Below are 19,751 nucleotides of genomic sequence, written 5' to 3' on the forward strand. Positions count from 1 at the left end.
CACTCCAAGTCTGCATCAGTATGTTAGAACGAGGGATGTCATTTGTACGAAGAATTGGCAACTTGTTTTTCGGTAAGAGTATATGTCAAGTTTCATGGGTCCCATGTCTTTTTTATCCTATAAGTTATGAGTTAAGGGATGTTTCCATGTGGCGCCTTAGGGGTCCAAATCCTTGTGTTTCGCCCAAAGAAAAGAGAGAAAAAAAGAAGGTTATAAAAAAGGATTGATAGGAATGCTGGATTAGGGTGGGACTGCAAACGGATGGGATACGGTCAGATATTCGATCCGAGTCCATGTTATTTCTAGATATGAATCTTTTAAGTAAAATCTGAATGTGCATTTGGATCGGATTCAGATATGTTCAATCATATCAGAATTTTAAGCCGGATCTGGAATTGATCCGAATCAAAATCCATCTGATTGCATATTTTGCATATAAATAGCTTGTTTTTGTTCTATTTTTGCAGGATCCAGTACTACCACATGTATTTTGGATTTGGATTCAACCTTACCTCCTTGGATCAGATCCAGATCCGGATCTGAATTCAGATTTACTGTTCACATTTCAGATTTTGGATCCAAATCTGGCAAGTTCCCGACTCATCCAACCCATTTGCACCCCTAGATTAGGGAGGGCTAGAATGACTTCATATCTCATGTTTGGCAGGCAAACTTTGTGAGGCTCATAGAGCAGTTGGCATGCTTGCATCCTTGCAAATTATCTCATTTTTGCAAGTCATTTACTTGCTACCCCAGCTCGAGCATGATACTGACCGAGCCTAGCTTATCTTGTACGAGCAAGCAAGCTGACCCATCTGTTTTGCTCCATACGGAGTTTAGCCTAAACACTAACCCAGGCACTAGGGGCTTAAAACTGTGACAATGAAATGGTGCACTTCAGACCTTGCCTGCCTGCTATTCTTGTTGTTCCTTATATTTTTCAAAGAGATGAATTTTGCCTGTATTTTCCATGTTTTATTTTTTCCTTTGTTTCTTTATAATTGTGTATGTTTGGTTGCATCTCATGTGATTTGGAATCACATAAGATGGAATCAGATGCAACTTGGAGTCGTGATTTCAAATCACATATTCCATCTTGTGATTTGGACTTACATGAGATTAATTCAAAATCTGATTTAAAATCACATTCTGTTTCTCGTTTTCATTTTCTGATGTTTGGTTAGTTGAGCAAATGAGATTCATTCTCTCATCTGCATGAGATTCTAAATCTCATGAGAGGTTACCAAACATGTTGAGGTGAATCGAGGAATAGAAGAATAGGGGAATTTGATCCAATTTTGCTGAATTAAACTTGCGGTTCCTTGTGTACCTGTGCCATTAGCTTGCAATTGGTAATGTAAATATTCTGGATTCGGTTCAGATACAGGTATCAACCGAATCAAATCTAATCTGATCCATCTCAGCATCGGACTTGTGTAGTCCGTACCAAATCCGAATCAGACCAGTTATGAAACCTTACCATATCACAACTTGTACACAGAAGAACCTAATTAGATTTGGATCTTCATGTTATTTGAATTTTTTTTTTAGGCTTTTTTTTTGGGAAACAGAGCAACCCCACATCTAATTCCATGCTGTGAAAGGAGCTTCACAAATCCATCTAGACAAGTTCAGTCAGACATCCAACCCAAACACGTGAAATGGATATCCTGAACTGCAGTTTTAATCATACGTTGAAATGGATAAAACCATCAATAACATTATGCCTTTAATGTCACTTTATCCGTTAGGAAGGGTTGGGAACCAAATGGAATGCGACCAAGTTCATGAAACATCTCTAGAAGAAACATTGATCCACTAACAACAGATGAATTTATGAAACTTCAATATGCTTTCTTCTCTTGACGCATAGCAAGCTATCAATCAATATCCTGAACCATCTATGCATATTCGACATCGAAAATCTTCTATTTAATAAGTTCATAAGCGATGAATCTAACCATCTAAAATGCACACCAAGAACCAACCAAAACTTGAAACAAGTCTGCATAAATAGTATGACTATCACATGAAATGATGTTATAATGGACTTAATGCTCCCTTTTATAATTTACAATTGTTCATAACTCAAAAATCAACAGAAGCATTATATGATGGCAAGCATCCTGTTTAACTCCTTGCTTTGTACCGCCTCAATGCATATCTGCAATGAAGAGATGAAACTCATCAAGTTAATTTCCTTCCCACCTCACAACTAATGTCTCATGAGAAAGATGAAAAATACAAATTAGTTTAGCTAAACAGAACGTTTATATAGATAACTCTAGGTAAGTATTGACGAAGTCATCGTGATCGAAATTTATATCCTTTTGTTTATCAGTTCCTTGATACATTCTTTTGTCTGTCGTCACCACAGATTAAACATATCAAGACATGAACATTTTCTTTTTATAAAAGAAAAGAAGTGTGACATGTCCAACATAGTGGACAAAGAAAGCAGTGGGGAGTTTTAAAGATGACAATTTGAAGTTTGTAGTTCAACGTCAAGCAATAGATTCTTTCATCTTTAGAAAAAAATTATATAAAAAGAACATTGAAAGCTTTTATATTATGGCAATCATCCTGTTAACTCCTTGCTTGGTGCCACCTCAATGCATATCTGCAATGAAGAGATGAAACTCATGAAGTTGATTTCCTTTTCACCTCACAACTAATATATGTTTAATGAGAAAGATGAAATACAAAGTAGTTTAGCAAAAACCTAGAACTTCATCTATATAGACAACTTGTGATGGAAACTTAAAGACTTTTGTTGATTAGTTCTCTTAATACATTCTTTCGTCTGTCGTCACCACATATTAGATAACATACAGATACTAACAAGAAAACTTTTCTTTTTAAAAAGGAAAAAATTATAAAGAAAAAGTGTGACATGTCCAACATCGTGGACAAAGAAACTAGTGCAGAGTTATAAAGATGGTAAGTTGAAGCTTTTAGTTCAACATCAAGCAATAAACTCTTTCATTTTGAAAAAGAAAATGTATTAAAAATGCATGAACGTGAAAGCAATAAGAGTACCAAAAAAAGCATCAAATTACCATAGATTATTCCGGAAAGGTAACTCTGATGAAAGATCATTCCGGTTCCCCACATGTTTCTAAAACCTAGCTTCAATTTAGCAAGCATGCCATGTTGGAATATCAAGTGTACAATATGAGCTGAAACTGGTCATCAACTTTATGGCATTATTTGTGCAGCCTATACTCAACCATCTGTAGGGACGTCATGGATCAGAACATCAATAAAGTACCACAAGCATTATCTTGTAAAGGGAAGCAATCTGGCAACCAGAAGAGAGATAGGATGCCACAGAAGACTGAAGAGTTGTAAGGTCTGTCAATATTACCATCTACAATGCCATGAGCTACAGATGTAACACCCTGAAATAGTCTGAAAGCCTAGCAGTAGAAGAAAGCATGATAGTAAGTGAACGCCATGGGAAATTGTAGTTACATACAATTTGCATACCAGCATGTCGTAAGGAGAATCTCAATGAAAGAGAGAGTACAACTCAAACCTAATGTCTTTTGCAATCACACTATTTCCATCTTCAGCACCAAGATGCCGCAATTTTACTTCTTCAATCCTTCCATCTCGGTATGCATGCTGCATAACAAATACCACTACAATCAATAACTGATGTTACCTATATCAAAGCAATAGGGTTCCAACCATGAGAAAGATAGTAAAGAAGATGAGAAGAATGGAAAAGTACAAGAATACCCTATAAATAATAAAATGTACGAGAGGGGTAGCACACACAACAATGAAGCATGTATTACATTTCTCAACAACCTAGACATAGTTACAGGCATCAATTTCAGAAATCAGTGCATGGTATCAGATTTTTGAGTTTAAAAAAGGATTTGATGTTATTTATTGTTTGTGCACAGAGAGAAAGAGAGAGACAGGTGCCGTATTTAAAATGGATCCTTGCATTTGTTCATTTAAAAGATAGGTGAAGCATGTGTTCATGCAATACAAGATTGATAATATCTCAGCAATCTGCACAAAGTAGTCCATCTCGATTTAGGGCATATGATGAGTGCACCCATCTGAAGTATAAAGGAACTTCAGTAGGTCATTAAAGTTATGATTCAAAACTTGTACCCTTGCATTAGACCATGCAAATCTTGAGCTTATTTTTCCTTTATGATGATAATGACAGTTTTCAAATTCACAATTAGTTACAATAATCACAAGTACCACAAATATACAAGGCACGCACCTAATACAAGAAAAGTAAAAAACAAGATTTATCCCAATGCCAATTGACTGCACAATATATACAACTCAAACATAAATGCCCATCCAAAGAAGGTCAAGAAGAACATGGCCAACTTTGTTACTAGAAACATGCTGGAATTAGAGTCATGCAGCATCAAGATGAGTCATGTTTAAAAGGACAAACCTCTTATAGAAGCCAGTATCATTTTATATTCAAAAGCAGAAAACCCACATTATAGAATAGCAATCAGCAACAAATTTTCCCAACTCCAATAACATAACAGAAACGGATATCACCAAGACAGAAGTGGGTTAACAACATGAACCAAACTAAGATTGATGGAATATATATGAAAGCAGGTGTACCTTATAAAAGCAACTAGTTCCAAAGGGGCAGTTGCCATTACCAAAGTCAAAGTATTTGCAGTCAATAGACCTGCCACAGAAACTATTTATTAATACTCAAGCTTTAAAATACCAACAGTCACATTGTAAAATCGATAAATTTGTACCACCTAATATGATCATAATTACACACAGCACTGACAGGTAATAACTTAACAAGCAGGACTTACAACACCACATTCGCCAGTAGAATTATCTATCGTTAAAGGCAAGTTCATAATAAGCCATTTCTAAAAGAATTTAGCACGAAAAAGAGTCTTTATTCCTTGGATGTTATGTAACACAGACTCTTCTAATAGGGCACCGCACCTGCACCCAGGCGGGTGTGACACTTGGACACAGCTTCCTTTGTGTTATGTGAAGTTAACCACATTGAGGTCCATTTCTATCCAAAAGTAGATGCAGTTAACCCTAATCAAGTCCATTTTTATCTAATACACACACACACACACACACACACACACACACACACACACACACGTAGTGTTAACTTAAAACTGTTAAAAATTATATATATACCCTCCTGCATCCCCACACCCAAGTTTTTTTAAAGTGCCACATCGCTGCATCCACACCTGTACCCACGCCCACATCCGCACCCGCACCTATGTGACATAGCCTGGACGCATGCAATCTAGTAAATGGTCCAACAATTAGATGCAGTGACCAAATGACTACTTTAAGTCGGCTTCCACAACAAATCACCATCAAGTAAACAGTTGCATAACACCTCTCACTGACAAACCATCAAAGGCACCACAATAGTGTTAAGAGATTGTACGCTTTTTGTATATATATATATATATATATATATATATATATATATATATATATTGTTGTGTACTTTGGTGCCTCTATATAAGAATAAGGGTGACATATAAGATTGCACAAACTATCGTGGTATAAAACTCATGAGTCATACTATGAAACTTTGGGAGAAGGTGATTGAGCATAGGTTGAAGAAGGTTGTCATGATATCGGAGAATCAATTTGGTTTTATGCCTGGAAGATCAACTATGGAAGCTATGCATCTTCTTAGACAAATTATTGAGAGATATAAAGAGAAGAACAAAGATTTGCATATGGTTTTTATTGATTTAGAGAAGGCATGCGATAGAGTACCTAGGGATGTTCTCTGGTGGACAATGATAAAGAAAGGTGTTTCTCTCAAGTACATTAGTATAATTAAAGATATGTACGAAGGAGTGGTAACCAATGTCCGCACTTGTGGAGGGGTGACAAACAATTTTCCTATAACAGTTGGGTTACATCAAGGATCTACATTAAGCCCTTTCCTATTTGCTATAGTGATGGATGAACTTACGAAATCAATTCAACAAAATGTGTCGTGGTGTATGTTGTTTGCTGATGATATTGTTTTGATTGATGAGTCTAGAGTTGGGGTTAATGCTAAGTTAGAATTATGGAGACAGACATTGGAAGCAAGAGGTTTTACGTTGAGTAAGAGTAAGACAGAATATATGGAATGTCGGTTTAGTAAGCAACGCAGTAGTGATGAGAGTGTAGTGAAGCTTGGCGAGCAAGAAATATCGGTGGATGACTGTTTCAAATATTTGGGATCTATCATTCGAAATGATGGAGAAATTGATGGAGATATAAATCATAGGATAAAAGTTGGGTGGATGAAATGGAAAAGTGCAACTGGAGTGTTGTGCGATCGTAGAATGTCATTGCGGTTGAAGGAAAAGTTTTATAGGACGACAATTAGGCCAACTTTATTATATGGTACGGAATGCTGGGCTGCCAAGAGACATCATATTCAAAAAATGAGTGTAGCTGAGATGCGTATGCTTCGATGGATGTGTGGAAATACAATAAAAGATAAGATTCGAAACGAGGAGATACGTAAGAAGGTAGGCGTCGCATCCATTGAAAATAAGATGAGAGAAAATCGTTTACGATGGTTTGGACATATTCGGCGAAGGCCTAATGATGCTCCAGTTAGAAGGATGGACAAATGGAAAAATATATTAGTCAAAAGAGGTCGAGGTAGGCCTAAGAAGACTCGGATGGAGATGATAGGAAAGGATATGAATGCTTTGAACCTCACCGAGGACATGGCATTGGATAGAAATGATTGGAGGAGAAGGATTCATGTGGAGGACCCAGAATGATTTTCTTTTTTGGTTCATATCGCCGACCCCAATTGTTTTGGGATGAAGGCGTAGTTGTTGTATTGTTATGTATGTAAACTGAAATACCCATCATGAGTATTTCAGTCATTTTCCATTGTAATAGGGGTCAGCCCATTAGGGGCTAACTTTATAATTTTTGTTTATTATTTACTTTTTTCTTTTTTATAGTCAATATGACTTGGGATAGCCGAACTAGTCGTTGGGTCTTTTGACTTCTTCTTCTTCTTGTGTCTTCTCTTTTGTCTATATAAGGGGATCTTCCCCATTGTAATGTGTATGTTTTTCTAAGCATTTTGTTAATGTGAAACATATTATATTTTTTACTTGTGAGTTGTTAGTGTGTTTCTCCTTGTGAGAGTGTGTGAGTCCATAAGTGATCACTTTGCTTTTGTGATGCATTGTAGCCTTAGTAGCACTTTATTGTGATTTTGTTGGTTTCATTACATGGTATCAGAGCCATCGGTATTGAGATCTTCGCGAAGTTTGTTCGTGTGGAGGTGAGATTGTGGGATCATGGACTTGTAGTGATCCAAAAGAACTTCGCCTCCAATCATTCTTTTTCTCTCTCTCCATCTTATGTTTTTCCATCTCTCTTCTTTCGTATCTATGGAGGATGAACGAAAAGTCATTGTTTCCATTCCTGTGAGACTCAACGACAACAACTATGTGATGTGGGCACCCATAGTGAAGCATAAAATTTGGGAAAATGGTCTATGGGGTTTGGTGGATGGCACCGAGAAAGAACCAAATCTTGTACTTACCAAAAATGAAAACGGCAAGTGGCGCTTCAAGGAGATGACATGAACAAAGTCATTGCCGACTACGAAAGAAGATGAAAAGAGTGAAAGATGGGTCAATCTAAAATCATGTGGTGACTCATCAATAGTATGGACATAAAAAGGTGTTCTAGTTTAGCAAAATTTGAATTTGCTAGTGATGCTTGGAAGTACAAGATATATACTCTCTAAGAGATATAGCCCATGTATGTAACCTCCAAAATAAGATGATGTGATGCAGTGTGGGAGTGAAAGCGTCGGCTTGCTCGTTCTTGACGTCGGCTGGAGAAAAGGGCACGACCCTCACGGTCGTGCGTTGTGCAAGAATGAAAAGAATGCCCACCGTAAATGATGGGGCTTAAATTTTATTCAATGAAAATTTTCAAATGAACATACAGAATGTAACTAAAGAATCAACAGTAGATTGGAAATAAAGAAGGCGAAGGAAAGGACGGCTAGAAGAAAACAAACACTAAATGACAAAAGGGAACAGTAAAAGGAGTCGGCTGAATGCAAGCAATAACAACAAAAACTAAAGAAAAAAACAGAAAACCCAAGGCTGCTGCAATCAAAACTGACAGATCATTAAAGAAATGAAAAAGCTGACAAGAAAGTAATAAAGAAAACAGAAAAGGAAGACAAAGGTTGCTGCCGATTGTGCGTTAAAGAAAAAACTCTGAAAAAAACATAAAGGAAAAGGCTGTTGCAGTATTGATATTTTCTCCCCCCCCCCCCCACTTTCACGAAACCCTAGGCAGCTTATTTAAAGGGTTTTGGCTGGATCCCGGGTCTGGACCCGGACCCGATATGAACTCTACGTGTTGTTGGATCTAGGCGCATGGGATGTTCTGGGCCTGCTCTGCATCATGATGACTATGACTCGAGGAGACATGAGCATAAGAGAATATTATAATACTCGGTCTCTCATTTGGGATGAGTTAGTTGTTCTTGAGCCTAAGTGGCATTGTCCATTAGATATAGAACTTGCAAAAAGCAAGTCAAAGTGGAGTAATTCTATCAATTTGTAAATAGGCTTAGGCCCAAATTTAAAGAAACCAAAGCAACACCCTTACATAGAGGAGGTGTTTCTTCCATAGTTGAGACTCTTGATGAACTAACTATGGAAGAGAATAGGTTCAAGAAATCCTCCTCTACCAAAGATAGAGAATCGGTGCTTGCTATGTCAAGGCCCGAAAACTACACAAGAGTATACAAGTCTCCACATTTCAGAAAAAGTTCAAATGACGATGATTCCAAAAAGAAAATCATGTCACTTTTGTAATGAATCGGGCCCTATCAAGCCATTTTGTCCAAAGAGGAGAAGAGAATAAAAGAAAGTGGCCTTCATGAGGCCATTATTCAAAAAAGGTGGAGCAAAAGAAGTCTCCAAAAGTGTTGAAAACATGTCTCTTGATCAACTCATGGAAGTTCATCAACCGCTATTCAAAGGTCCAAACTCTTCTCTCTCCGGTACGGCCGTTTTTACTTACGTGGATCACGGTAAGACTTCTTGGATTTTTTTATTCTGGTGCTTCTTTTCATATGACTCCTAATGAGTCCGTACTATCGAATGTCATATTAACCAAAATGATTTCTATGTTTCAACCGCTGATGGAACATCTTTAAAAGTCTAAAGTTTTGATACTTCAAAAGTTTTTTCTAAAAATAATCAAAATTTTCATATTCCAAACATTAGAGTAATACCTAAACTAAATTTCAATCTCTTATCTGTTTCTCAAATTACCGATCATGAGTGTAGGGTCACTTTTTCATCTAGTCGTTGCATGGTGCAGGATCTCCGATCCGAGAAGTCAACATGGCGAGGCCATAGAAGAGGTGACCTCTACTACACGGGTAACTTTGAACTCTCTAATCAAATTTTTTATAATTTTTTTGAAAAAGACATTGAAAATTAGCATAGGAGATTAGAACATTCAAGCATGTCAAAAATGTATTTGTTTCTCTTTCTTGAAAATTATAATGAAAAAGAATTAATTTGTGAAGATTGTAGTATTGAAAAGATGAAATCTTTACCTTTTGGACCTAATCATTTTGTTTCCAAGAAACCATTTGAGTTAATTCATTCGGATGTATGGGGACCGGCACCGACAATATCTGAAGGAAGAGTATCTTATTATGTTATTTTTGTGGATGACTATAGTAGACACACATGGATTTATTTTCTTAAATTCAAATCCGAAGTATTTGATTGTTTTAAAAAAAATCATAGTCATGTTAAAAATCAATTTAAAGCCTCCATTAAAATCTTTAGATCTGATTTGATTCCGGAGGAGAATTTATATCAAATGACTTCAAAAATTACCTTAACAAACAATGGATTGTTCATAAAAAATCATCTCCACCTACACCACAACAAAATGGTTTGGCCAAAAGAAAACATAATCATTGAAACCACTAGGACTCTTCTCATATCCAAAAATGCTCCAAAAAGGTTTTAGACCGAAGCCACTCTTATGACGGTCCATTTAATTAATAGAATGTCTTCAAGTATTTTAAGAAATATTTCTCTTATTGAAAAATTGTTTAAAATGCCTCATGATTATAAAAGATTAAGAGTCTTTGATTGCAAATATTTTGTTCTTTATTCCAAAAATGATAAGCTTTCTGCAAAGGCCATCCCTTGTGTTTTCTTAGGCTATGCCGAAAACCAAAATGCATATAGATGTTATGATATTCAAAAGGACAAGCTTTATGTTTCAAGAAATGACTTTTCTTGAAAGGGAAAAAGGGTTTGAAAAAATTGATTCTAAGAAACCATATGAGTACTCTTTTTTGTTTGATTTAATGCATAACGGTAATATTGAGGAGCATGATAATGATATTATTAATGTGAATGATGGTAATGTTATTCAAGATGTGCATGAGAGTGACAACGATGACACTCATGATGCACATGATACTTCTATTGATATAATTGACAATGATGTCACTTTCAATGAAATACAAGTTTATTCTCGTCGAATTCAAGAACATCCTCCATGTGCATTAAAAAGGTATTCTCAAAGTCAAGACATAGATCAACCTAGTGTTAGGAGATCTATGAGAATGTCTAAGGCACCTAGTAGGTTCATATCCTATGAATCATTTGAACCCCATTATAAAGCTTGTCTTATGGCCATTCACTCCTATGTAGAACCCTCTCCATATAATGAGGCTAAAAATCATCAAGAATGGATTAGTGCCATGAACAATGAATTAGAAGCTTTAGAAAAGGCAAAAACTTGAAAAATTCAAACTTTACGCAAGAAAGAAAAAAACTAAAGGATGTAGGTGGGTTTATAAAGTTAAAACCAAAAGTGATAGAACATTAGAGATGTATAAAGCTAGACTTGCAGCTAAAAGATATAGTCAAGAGTATGATAACAACTATGAAGAGACATTTGCTCTTGTTGCTTGTATAACTACTGTTAGAAACCTCATTTCTATAGCTTCAATTAAAAAATGGCCTATTTTTCAGATGAATGTTAAAAATATCTTTTTAAATGATAATTTTAATGAGGAAGTTTATATGGAATCATCTTCAGGTTTAGAGTTAGCACATAGAAGAGTTATTCGTTTGCGAAAGGCTTTGCACGATCGATTTAGTACTGTGATGACTCAACTAGGTTTTAAATTTTGTTATGCTGACACTGCATTGTTTGTTAAGTCTTCTGATACAGGGATAGTTATCTTGTTGCTCTATGTGAATGACATGATTATCACAGGCTATGTTACTTGGGTACGAGTACAAGTACGGGTATGGGTACGGAGGGTACGCCACAACAATTTCAAAAAATAAGGGTACGGAAACACGGCAATATATATATATATATATATATATATATATATATATATATAGTGGGGGGGGTCCAATGCAAGATCCATATAATGGTTTGTAGGTCCAATACAATTTTTAGTAGTTTTTAGTAAACGAGGGACAAGTTTTAATAAAAAGAGGGAGTTGTGGGATGATATTTTGAATAAAAGAGGGTGTAGGTAAAAAATGAATAAAGGGTGTCATGAAGTGACATTTTAAATAAATAAGGTGTAATTAAAAATGAATAAAGGGGTGGGGAGGGGTGGTGGTGGTGGCGGGGGGGTTCAAAAACTTTAAAAGATGAAATACGGAGAAAAGGTCTCCTCCCACCCCACCGCCTCTCTCTCTCTCTCTGGGGAAGGAGAAGAAGACAGAGGACGTAGGTACCTCTCTCTCTCTCTTGATTATCGTCGTTGTTGATCTAGGGTTTCCTGATCGGGATGACGCCAAAAGAGCAAAAGGGTTTCTTCGCGTCGATCACTTCTAGCCTTTTCAATTTTGGCAACGTGATGCACAAATCCGGGTACACACTCATAGCCCTCGTTCTCCTTCTTCTTCTTCTCTCCTTCTTCTTCTCTCTGCTGTCGAGGGTGGGAAGGGCAGGTCTATGAACATAGATGAGAGCCAGAGGGGGAGGAGGGGAATAAAGAGACAAAGGGAGAGATAAGGAGGGGTTTCGAGGAGAGCAAAATGAGAGTGAGGGTTTCGTGAGAGAGGAAGGAAGGGCGGAGGGTGGTGCGCTGTGTAGTGTGGTGGGGCAGAGGGTTTCATGAGAGAGGGAGGAAGGGCTAGATTGTATTAGGATTTTGGGTATGCGCTGGACCCGAAATTGTGGCGTAGTGCAGGACCCGACCTTTTGCCGTGTCGCGGTTACATAGATCACAGGAGGTGATAAGCAGGGAGTTAGTCATATCAAAGATATTCTAAAGTTCAAATTTGATATGACATATCTTGATTTTTTACCTTATTTTCTTGGTATTGAAGTGGCATATTCACCTCGTAGTTATTTTTTGTCTCAAACTAAGTACGTTGCCGAGATAATAGAGTGATCCAGGTTTTGTAATGAGAAAAAAGTTGATACTCCAGAGGTCATCAACGCTGAGATGAAGAAAGATGATGGAGAGCCTCTGAAGGACCCAACTCCATATAGACAAATGTTTGAAGCCATATCTTATCTCTCTATTACTCGTCTAATATTGTTCATGTTATTCATTCTGTTAGTCAATTTCAGCATGCTCCTACTATAGTACACATGAGTGTTGTAATAAGGATTATTAGATATATTAAAAACACTATAAATTATGAATTATTTCTTTCATCTTCATCCTTATTAGAAGTTATTGCATATTTTGATTGGGGGGAAGATGTGAATGTGACTCGGTCAACCACTGATTTTTGTGTATTTGTAGGTCATTCTCTGATTTCGTGGAGATGTAAGACACAACAAAATGTGTCCCCTTCTTCTAAAGAAGCAGAATATCGTGCTATGATGACAACTACCACCAAATTAGTATGGTTGAAACCGCTGCTAGAAGACTTGGGAGTTCACATAGTAGAATCCTCAAGACTGTTGTGATAACAAGAGCGCAATTTACATAGTGGACAATCATACATTCCATAAAAGAACCAAGCACATCGAAATGGATTGTCATCATGCATAATTTTATGCATATTCTTTACATGTTTATGTGCATGATTAAGTTCAAAAAGTGACTAATAATGCTTGTTTGTTTGGAGATTTACTGATTTCAATTAAAAAGAAAAATGAGCAAATTTATGCCCGTTTGAGTTTTTCTTTAGTAAAGTTTAACAAGTTTTTAGAAAATAGAATTTCGTAAAAATTTATGGGGTTGTTAGAAATTTTTTTTTTAAGACTCTAACCCTAGTTTTCTCTTTAAATAGAATAATGAGAGAAGAGGGGGGGTCTTCTCATCTTGGAACTCACGCCTCCCCTTCTCTCTCTCTCTCTACCGATATTTTCCCCTCCTCTCTTCTACTTTCTTCCTCATTCTCTCTTCTAGTCTTTTTCTTCGCCGGTATCTTCTTCCTCTTTCGTCGGGGGGTGCAGCATGACGAGCATACATCGTGAAAGGCCGCTCTTCTCCTCAACCCTTCCGTCGAAGACGGATCGTCAAGGTACGCCTCTTCTCCCCCCGTTCATTACTTTTTCTGCACTTTAAGTATTTTTCATTACCTTTTAGAAATTGCATGTAGGGTAGCATGATATATTTTATGTTTTGTTTTTTAGAATAGAGTAATATTGCATTTGTTGCATCGTATGCATAGGTAGTGGTATTACCAGATTCGTGTGATTGGCGGCAGCATGCATTAGGATGATATGATGTCAATTTCTGTGGTTAAATTTCGTAACTAGTTTGGCATTGCCTTTTTAATTAGTTAGTTTGATTTTTACCTTTCTCATAGTTAGTTAGAGCAAATTTATTTATTCATATGATAGGTAATGAGTTAGCGAGTTGCTTTTGATTTGGTTAAGGTTAAGTTATGAATTTAATACTGCAAAGTCAATTAGTTAGGGGCTTTAACGTTTTTTGGAATTAGTTGCAATTAGTTAGTTGGGTTGTTTTGATTTCTTCTTGTAGTTAGTTGATTAGATTTTTTAGTTTGGTTCATAATTAGTTAGATACATTTTTGTGCTCGCAGTGGTTAACTGATTTCGGTTTGTTGATAACTAACCCTCGTGTTTTAGAAAATTGTTCCTTTTGTTTTTCTTGTTTTGTGTTTTGCAGGAGGGTTCAACTTTGAAGGATAAGAAAACGCTAGCAAAGGGCCGTGCACGTGTTACGAAAAGAAGGCTAGTTTGCGAGGAAAAGAAGAACCCTTTTGCTTTTCTTTTAGTTTTAGGGCCATTTATTTTTAAGTTAAAATTGTAATAAGGCCTCTTTATTCATTGAGCCCTCTGAAGAGGGTAACTCATTTCAATTAGTTAATTATTTTTTTTATTTCAAGGCAATAAAGATTGTATTTGTGTAGGGTAAAAAAGTATTTAAACATGTTTCCTATGTTCGATCCAGACTTCACCACTTGTGTGAGCCAATTTTTACAATTTGGTGCATGGTTTATACGGACGATTTTATTGAAAAATATCTTTTAAAAATACTTTACCAAAAAGTTGCATCAGATTGCCACAACAATGTGAAGAATTTCTAAATTCACTTCCTCCTTGGCAAACTCTCGGTTGTTGCACCGTGAGTTTGAGGAGGGGTGTTAAGACATTGTGTGTATATATATATATATATATATATATAAACTGAAATACCCATCAAGGGTATTTCAGTTATTTTTCATTATAATAGGGGTCAGCCCATTAGGGGACGACTTTATACTTTTTGTTTATTATTTTCCTTTTTTATTTTTTTATTTTTTATAGTCAATATAACTTGGGACAGTCCAACTATTCATTGGGCTAGTCCCAACAGTCATATTTATGACCGCTGGGGGCTAGCCCAACCTCTAGTTGGGCTGCCCCCTTTGCCTTATTCTTTAGTCTTCACAATACCTAGAGAAAAATGTCATGGCTAACAATTGGGTGGTTGTGGAAAGTTGCAACATGCTCCAGGTAATTTGTGGCAGTGCAATAAGTGGTTTTAGAGCTCAGAATTTGTACACCAACCACACACACACACACACAGTTTAAAAGCTTTGGCTTTATAAATAAATTTAAGTGGACAAAAGTGTGCTTTGTTATTAGGCCAAGAGTCAAACAACATAACCATATTGCTTCACCTATCACCCAGTGAACAGAGATGCTACCAGTTTTTGCTCAAACAAATGCATCTGAATGATCTGGCTGTGACACGGACAGTAAATTTTGACCTCAAGCAAATATTCTGGATTTATAAGATGGAGGAGAGAAATCAATAATTTGAGTAACATGAGAAATCTGAGTAAATATACAAGTCTAACTTTGAAACTGAATAGCAGACTTTGACCTCAAGAAAAACAATTCATTGTTACCCAAGAACTTCAGGATATTGTCAATGATATCCACAAAGCATGAAAAATAAATAATCAGCACTGCATAACAAGTAAAGGCACAAAGCATATGATCAAGAGAAAATGCAGTCAACTAATAAAACAAGGGAAAAAACAATCATATTTACTTGAGTTTTGATCTGTAACTGTTGATAATTTCTTGCTTCTCTTCTGCTGATGAATACCAAATGACACTTGGAATAACAAAATAAGAAAGCTTGCGACATACGGGACAAGCTCTCAGTGCAGAGTTCACATCCATCCCAGAAGTAGGAGAATTATTTCGCCAATTGCGGATGCAAGAGATACAGAATGGGTGATCACATTCAGAAAGCAGCCCAAACTTACGCTCTGCAGGTGTAGGTTTGGAAAGCACACGATCCAGGCAAACACAGCATTCTATTTCCTGGCTTTGCCTTAAAGCTTCAAGATGCTTCTTATTTTTCTGACACTGTTTAATGTGTTCATTTCTTTCCTCTGGCCTATATGGATGCAAACAATGCTTTCCACAGGTTTCACATAAATCCCCATGGATATGAGGGCAGCTGTCTCCATGAGGGCACTTCCCCGCAGCAGCAAAAGCACAGATAGGCTGATCAGAGGCTGACGCTATTGTAGAATCACGATTGAACTGATGCTCAGAAACCAAAAGATCCTTAGAACAGTGGCTCCAAACATGCCTATCAGGACAAAATGGTTTGCTAAGAGCTGAAAGCTCCGGTGTGTGCCTTAAAGATGGATCCCTTTCTGCTGGAGGGGAACCATTCGAAGCTGAGTTGGAAAGGGATTGAGAAACTGAAGTTGAAAGATGAGTCTGTTCTTGGAGGCGAGATGCCTTTACATGGTCATATCGACACTGACTTCCATAGGAGCATACACCTTTCTGATAGAAGGTGCAGATCTGCAGGCATGAATCCACACAGTTATGTTGAAGCAGAAAACTAATAGCCATATTTCGAGCAAAGGAAAAAGATTAAGGGAAGAAAGAAACCCTTTTAATTTTTTGACTGGGAAGAAGGTACAATATAGTGAAAGTCTAAAGCTCACATTGTTTAGTTGATCCTTCCAATCATGAGAAAACTCACAGTGCTCTCCCTTCAAGCATGCTCCATGTGCAAAGAACTTGCAAAGGATTCTGAAATAGAAGCAATTTGTTATTGAAGACAGCACGAGAACAGAGACCAGGTATCACTCAAAATAGAATAAGCTCCAGGTGAGAATTTGGTATTGGAGTCAAAACAAGACAATCCATCAGATAAAGTGTCAGATGAGTCTTTCAAAGTGGTCTGCTTATAACACAATTCCATTTCTATATCCACATCGTGACTACCAAGCAATATAAAACTCTGCATAGTTGAACAAATAAGAACCTTGAAAGGTAACGATCTGGGACTTGTAAAGATATCAAACAATTTGTCATTTCAATCAGAAATTAGTCGCTAAAGAACACAACAATTTTCAATCATCCACTTTCAAATGCTCAGGGCATATAGCAGGAAATACTAGAATAAGATCTGATGTTTTAATCATTTTTAAGTAGAAAGGCAAGCCAGTCATCCAATAGTACTGAAAACAATTAATAACACTAAATTTCTAATAGACATCACTGAACTCTGGAAGGATCTTGCAGCTGCATCAGTCACAATTGGAGAGTAATTCAATTAATAACACTATAAATTTCTAATAGACGCCACTAAACTCTAGAATGATCTTGCAGCTGCATCAGTCACAATTGGAGAGTCATTCTTAAGATACATATCTGGACCTACGAAGAAACCAAAAACATTTGGCATGAAAGGCAACTCACAAGATACTTTTTCAGTGAACTAACACAATGAATCCCTCATTTTTCCAACAAAAATTGTCTGTCTCAGAAATTTATTTAAGTGGTCAAAGGGAACAACTCAAGATAAGAAGGTAAATCTTGAAATTGCACCAAGTGCAGATCCCAGTTTTCACATCATATGTCCATTTATATGATGGTCAAGTGACACACTGACACTGCAAAAGGCTATGAATCATATATTAATATTTTACAACATCCTTTTTTTTCCACCAGACGCCTTCACCATCTGACAGGATAGAAGTGGACATATCTCTCCTATTCAATCCCCACATATCCAAGCAAATCAAATCTCCAAATTACATGAATTTCACAACCAAACATGAAGCATACCAACAAAAAAGAAGCAGGAAAATCAGGTGTCAAATTCCTCTAACCAGTAATGCACTCATTTTCTTTCTGCGCAAACTATTTACGATCATTGGATAATTTCCCAACCGCACCTGTGACCTGGATATCACTCAATTTGATAAAATTATCATCAAAGCATAATGCATAAAAGAAAAATAAAAGTAACACAACCTAACTCTTATATCATCAACACAATCAAAACCAATAAAAGATACCCACGGATCACCACAAATATAAAGAAAAAACACAAAAGCTTACAAAATATATAGATTCTAAAGATACCCCATCAATATTTATCAACAAGAGAGCTCAAGAAAGTTAAAACCATCCACCAATTGAAAGAAAAAACAATCAGAACCCAATTCCTCCAATTATCAGCACAATCGAAGGAAATAAAAAGACACCCTCAAATAACCATCAAATAAAAAGAAAAAACAGAACAAGAGAGCTCAAGAAAGTTAAAATCAACCACACCAATTAAAAAAAGAAGAAGAAACAGAACATAATTATTCCAATTATCAGCACAATCAATGACAATAAAACGATACCCTCATATCACCACAAATAAAAAGAAAAAACACAAAATTTTCCAGAATTCATTGATTCTAAAGATAACCATCTTTCTTTATCAACAAGAGAAGTCGAGAAAAATAGAAAACCAACCACACCAATTGAAACAAAAATCTAAACCCAGATGACAAACCATGAAAATTTTCACGCATCGAGCAAAGGACAACTGATTTGTATAACAACACCACATTAACAAATTGCTCATAAAAAACACAGAATCGCTCAAACAAGGGCAAATCGAACCAAAAAATTCTTGGAGAGCAGCAGAAAAACTGCTGAATTTGATGCGCTAAATGACTCCAACAAGAATCATAACATCGAGAAAGCGGCTGAAATGATAAGAAACTAAGATAATTCAAAGGCTGGGGTACGGATTACCTCTTCGACATAACGATGGAAGGAAGGAAGGAAGGAAGGGAATCTGGTCCAATCGATTCAGACGCCTAAGATTTAGCTATATAGGGGGGCGACCTCACCATAGCCGGATTTTATTTTTAGACCTTCACCTTTTTTTTTTGTAGAGTAATTGATTCGTGTTTTTGAAAAGAAGCTAAAAATCAAGCTTGCGTGCACATGCTGCCATTTGTATAGAAGCAGAGACGAGGTTTAGGCACAGCCGCACAGTCTTGAATATCGGCGATACTTGAAAATATCACAGATTTTGTTGCGATATTTTCAAAGGCCTAAATGGTTCTAAATTGATCTTGTCATTAGAGAATTTTTATATTTTAAGAATGTCATGACTTTATCGAAATATTAATTTCCTATTAATACTCTTTATTTTTTTCTCACCTATAAAATTTCAAGACTTGAGATCTCTGTCACAAAGAAAAATGGACACGAGGAAGTGTGATGCGGTTTTCACTCAGAAGTTCAATTATTTTAGGAAAAGTGGACACGTGGATATAGATTTTTTATTTTTAATCAATAAAAAACTATTTTTTATTTTTTAATATTATAAAATACATTTTTTTAAATAATACTTAAAACATTAAAATTATTACCAGTATGTGTTGCTGTCCATGTCCAAGTGTCCGTGTCACCAGGGATACGCCATGGAAATAGCGTGTCCTTGTGACAGACTGAGATTTGTGACATTGGTTTAAGAAAAATAAACTAGGGATGTGACTTGTGGAAGGAAAATTATTGCCCCAACACATCATCATCGAAGCATAGTGACAAACGTTAAAAACGGCAAAATCTTGTTTTTTAAAAACTCGTGAGAATTTGAAAATTTTTCATAAATCTCACATTTTTTTTGGCAAAATCTCGGCAATAAAAAAATAAATTAAAAATATAAAAATTATTTTTATAATAAAATATTAATACAAATATTTAAAAATAAAAATACATGGTTTTTTCATGATAAATAGCCATTTAAAACATAAATATCACATTTAAATCGTGGTATTTATGTTTTTTCATAAATCTTGCAAGAAATTACCTTTTTAAACTTTCAGGCAATTTCACATTATTGCGAGATTTTCATAACTCTCACGATATTTGTCACTATGCATCGAAGGGCACGTCCAAGTAAGAAAGGGTCGCCCATGACTTGGACTTAGGGATGCAAATGGGTCAAGGGTCCAATC

General features: G+C 36.2%; 1 protein-coding gene across 2 annotated transcripts; it reads right to left on the minus strand.

Moving 5' to 3' along the window:
- Positions 1 to 1,833: 1,833 nt before the first annotated feature.
- LOC149828948 (E3 ubiquitin-protein ligase makorin-like) lies at positions 1,834 to 18,657 on the minus strand. 2 transcript variants are annotated; one of them, XM_090017814.1, is made up of 8 exons: positions 18,538 to 18,657; positions 16,443 to 16,530; positions 15,524 to 16,296; positions 4,615 to 4,684; positions 3,539 to 3,627; positions 3,368 to 3,419; positions 3,060 to 3,233; positions 1,834 to 2,164 (listed from the first exon to the last, which is right to left on the minus strand). In XM_090017814.1, the coding sequence occupies exons 1-6, from the start codon at positions 18,546 to 18,548 to the stop codon at positions 3,386 to 3,388; spliced, it is 1,065 nt and encodes a 354-aa protein (XP_089873940.1). In that variant the 5' UTR covers positions 18,549 to 18,657; the 3' UTR covers positions 1,834 to 2,164; positions 3,060 to 3,233; positions 3,368 to 3,385. The 2 variants fall into 2 exon arrangements, with proteins under 2 accessions (XP_089873940.1, XP_089873941.1); XM_090017815.1 differs by having other exon boundaries at positions 1,995 to 2,164; positions 15,543 to 16,296.
- Between the last annotated feature and the right edge of the window lie 1,094 nt (positions 18,658 to 19,751).

This window comes from Nuphar pumila, chromosome 9, assembly GCF_984573655.1.
Source record: "Nuphar pumila chromosome 9, dmNupPumi1.hap1.1, whole genome shotgun sequence".
In the NCBI taxonomy this organism is placed as follows: domain Eukaryota; kingdom Viridiplantae; phylum Streptophyta; class Magnoliopsida; order Nymphaeales; family Nymphaeaceae; genus Nuphar; species Nuphar pumila.

Bases quoted from the DNA above. Each gene is read 5' to 3' on its own strand.
- LOC149828948 (XM_090017814.1), bottom strand. The intron at 4,685-15,523 runs GTAAATATGATT...TTTCTGTGGCAG, and splicing joins AGTTACAGATCAAAACTCAA to GTCTATTGACTGCAAATACT. The intron at 3,420-3,538 runs GTTTGAGTTGTA...TTCTACTGCTAG, and splicing joins GTGATTGCAAAAGACATTAG to GCTTTCAGACTATTTCAGGG.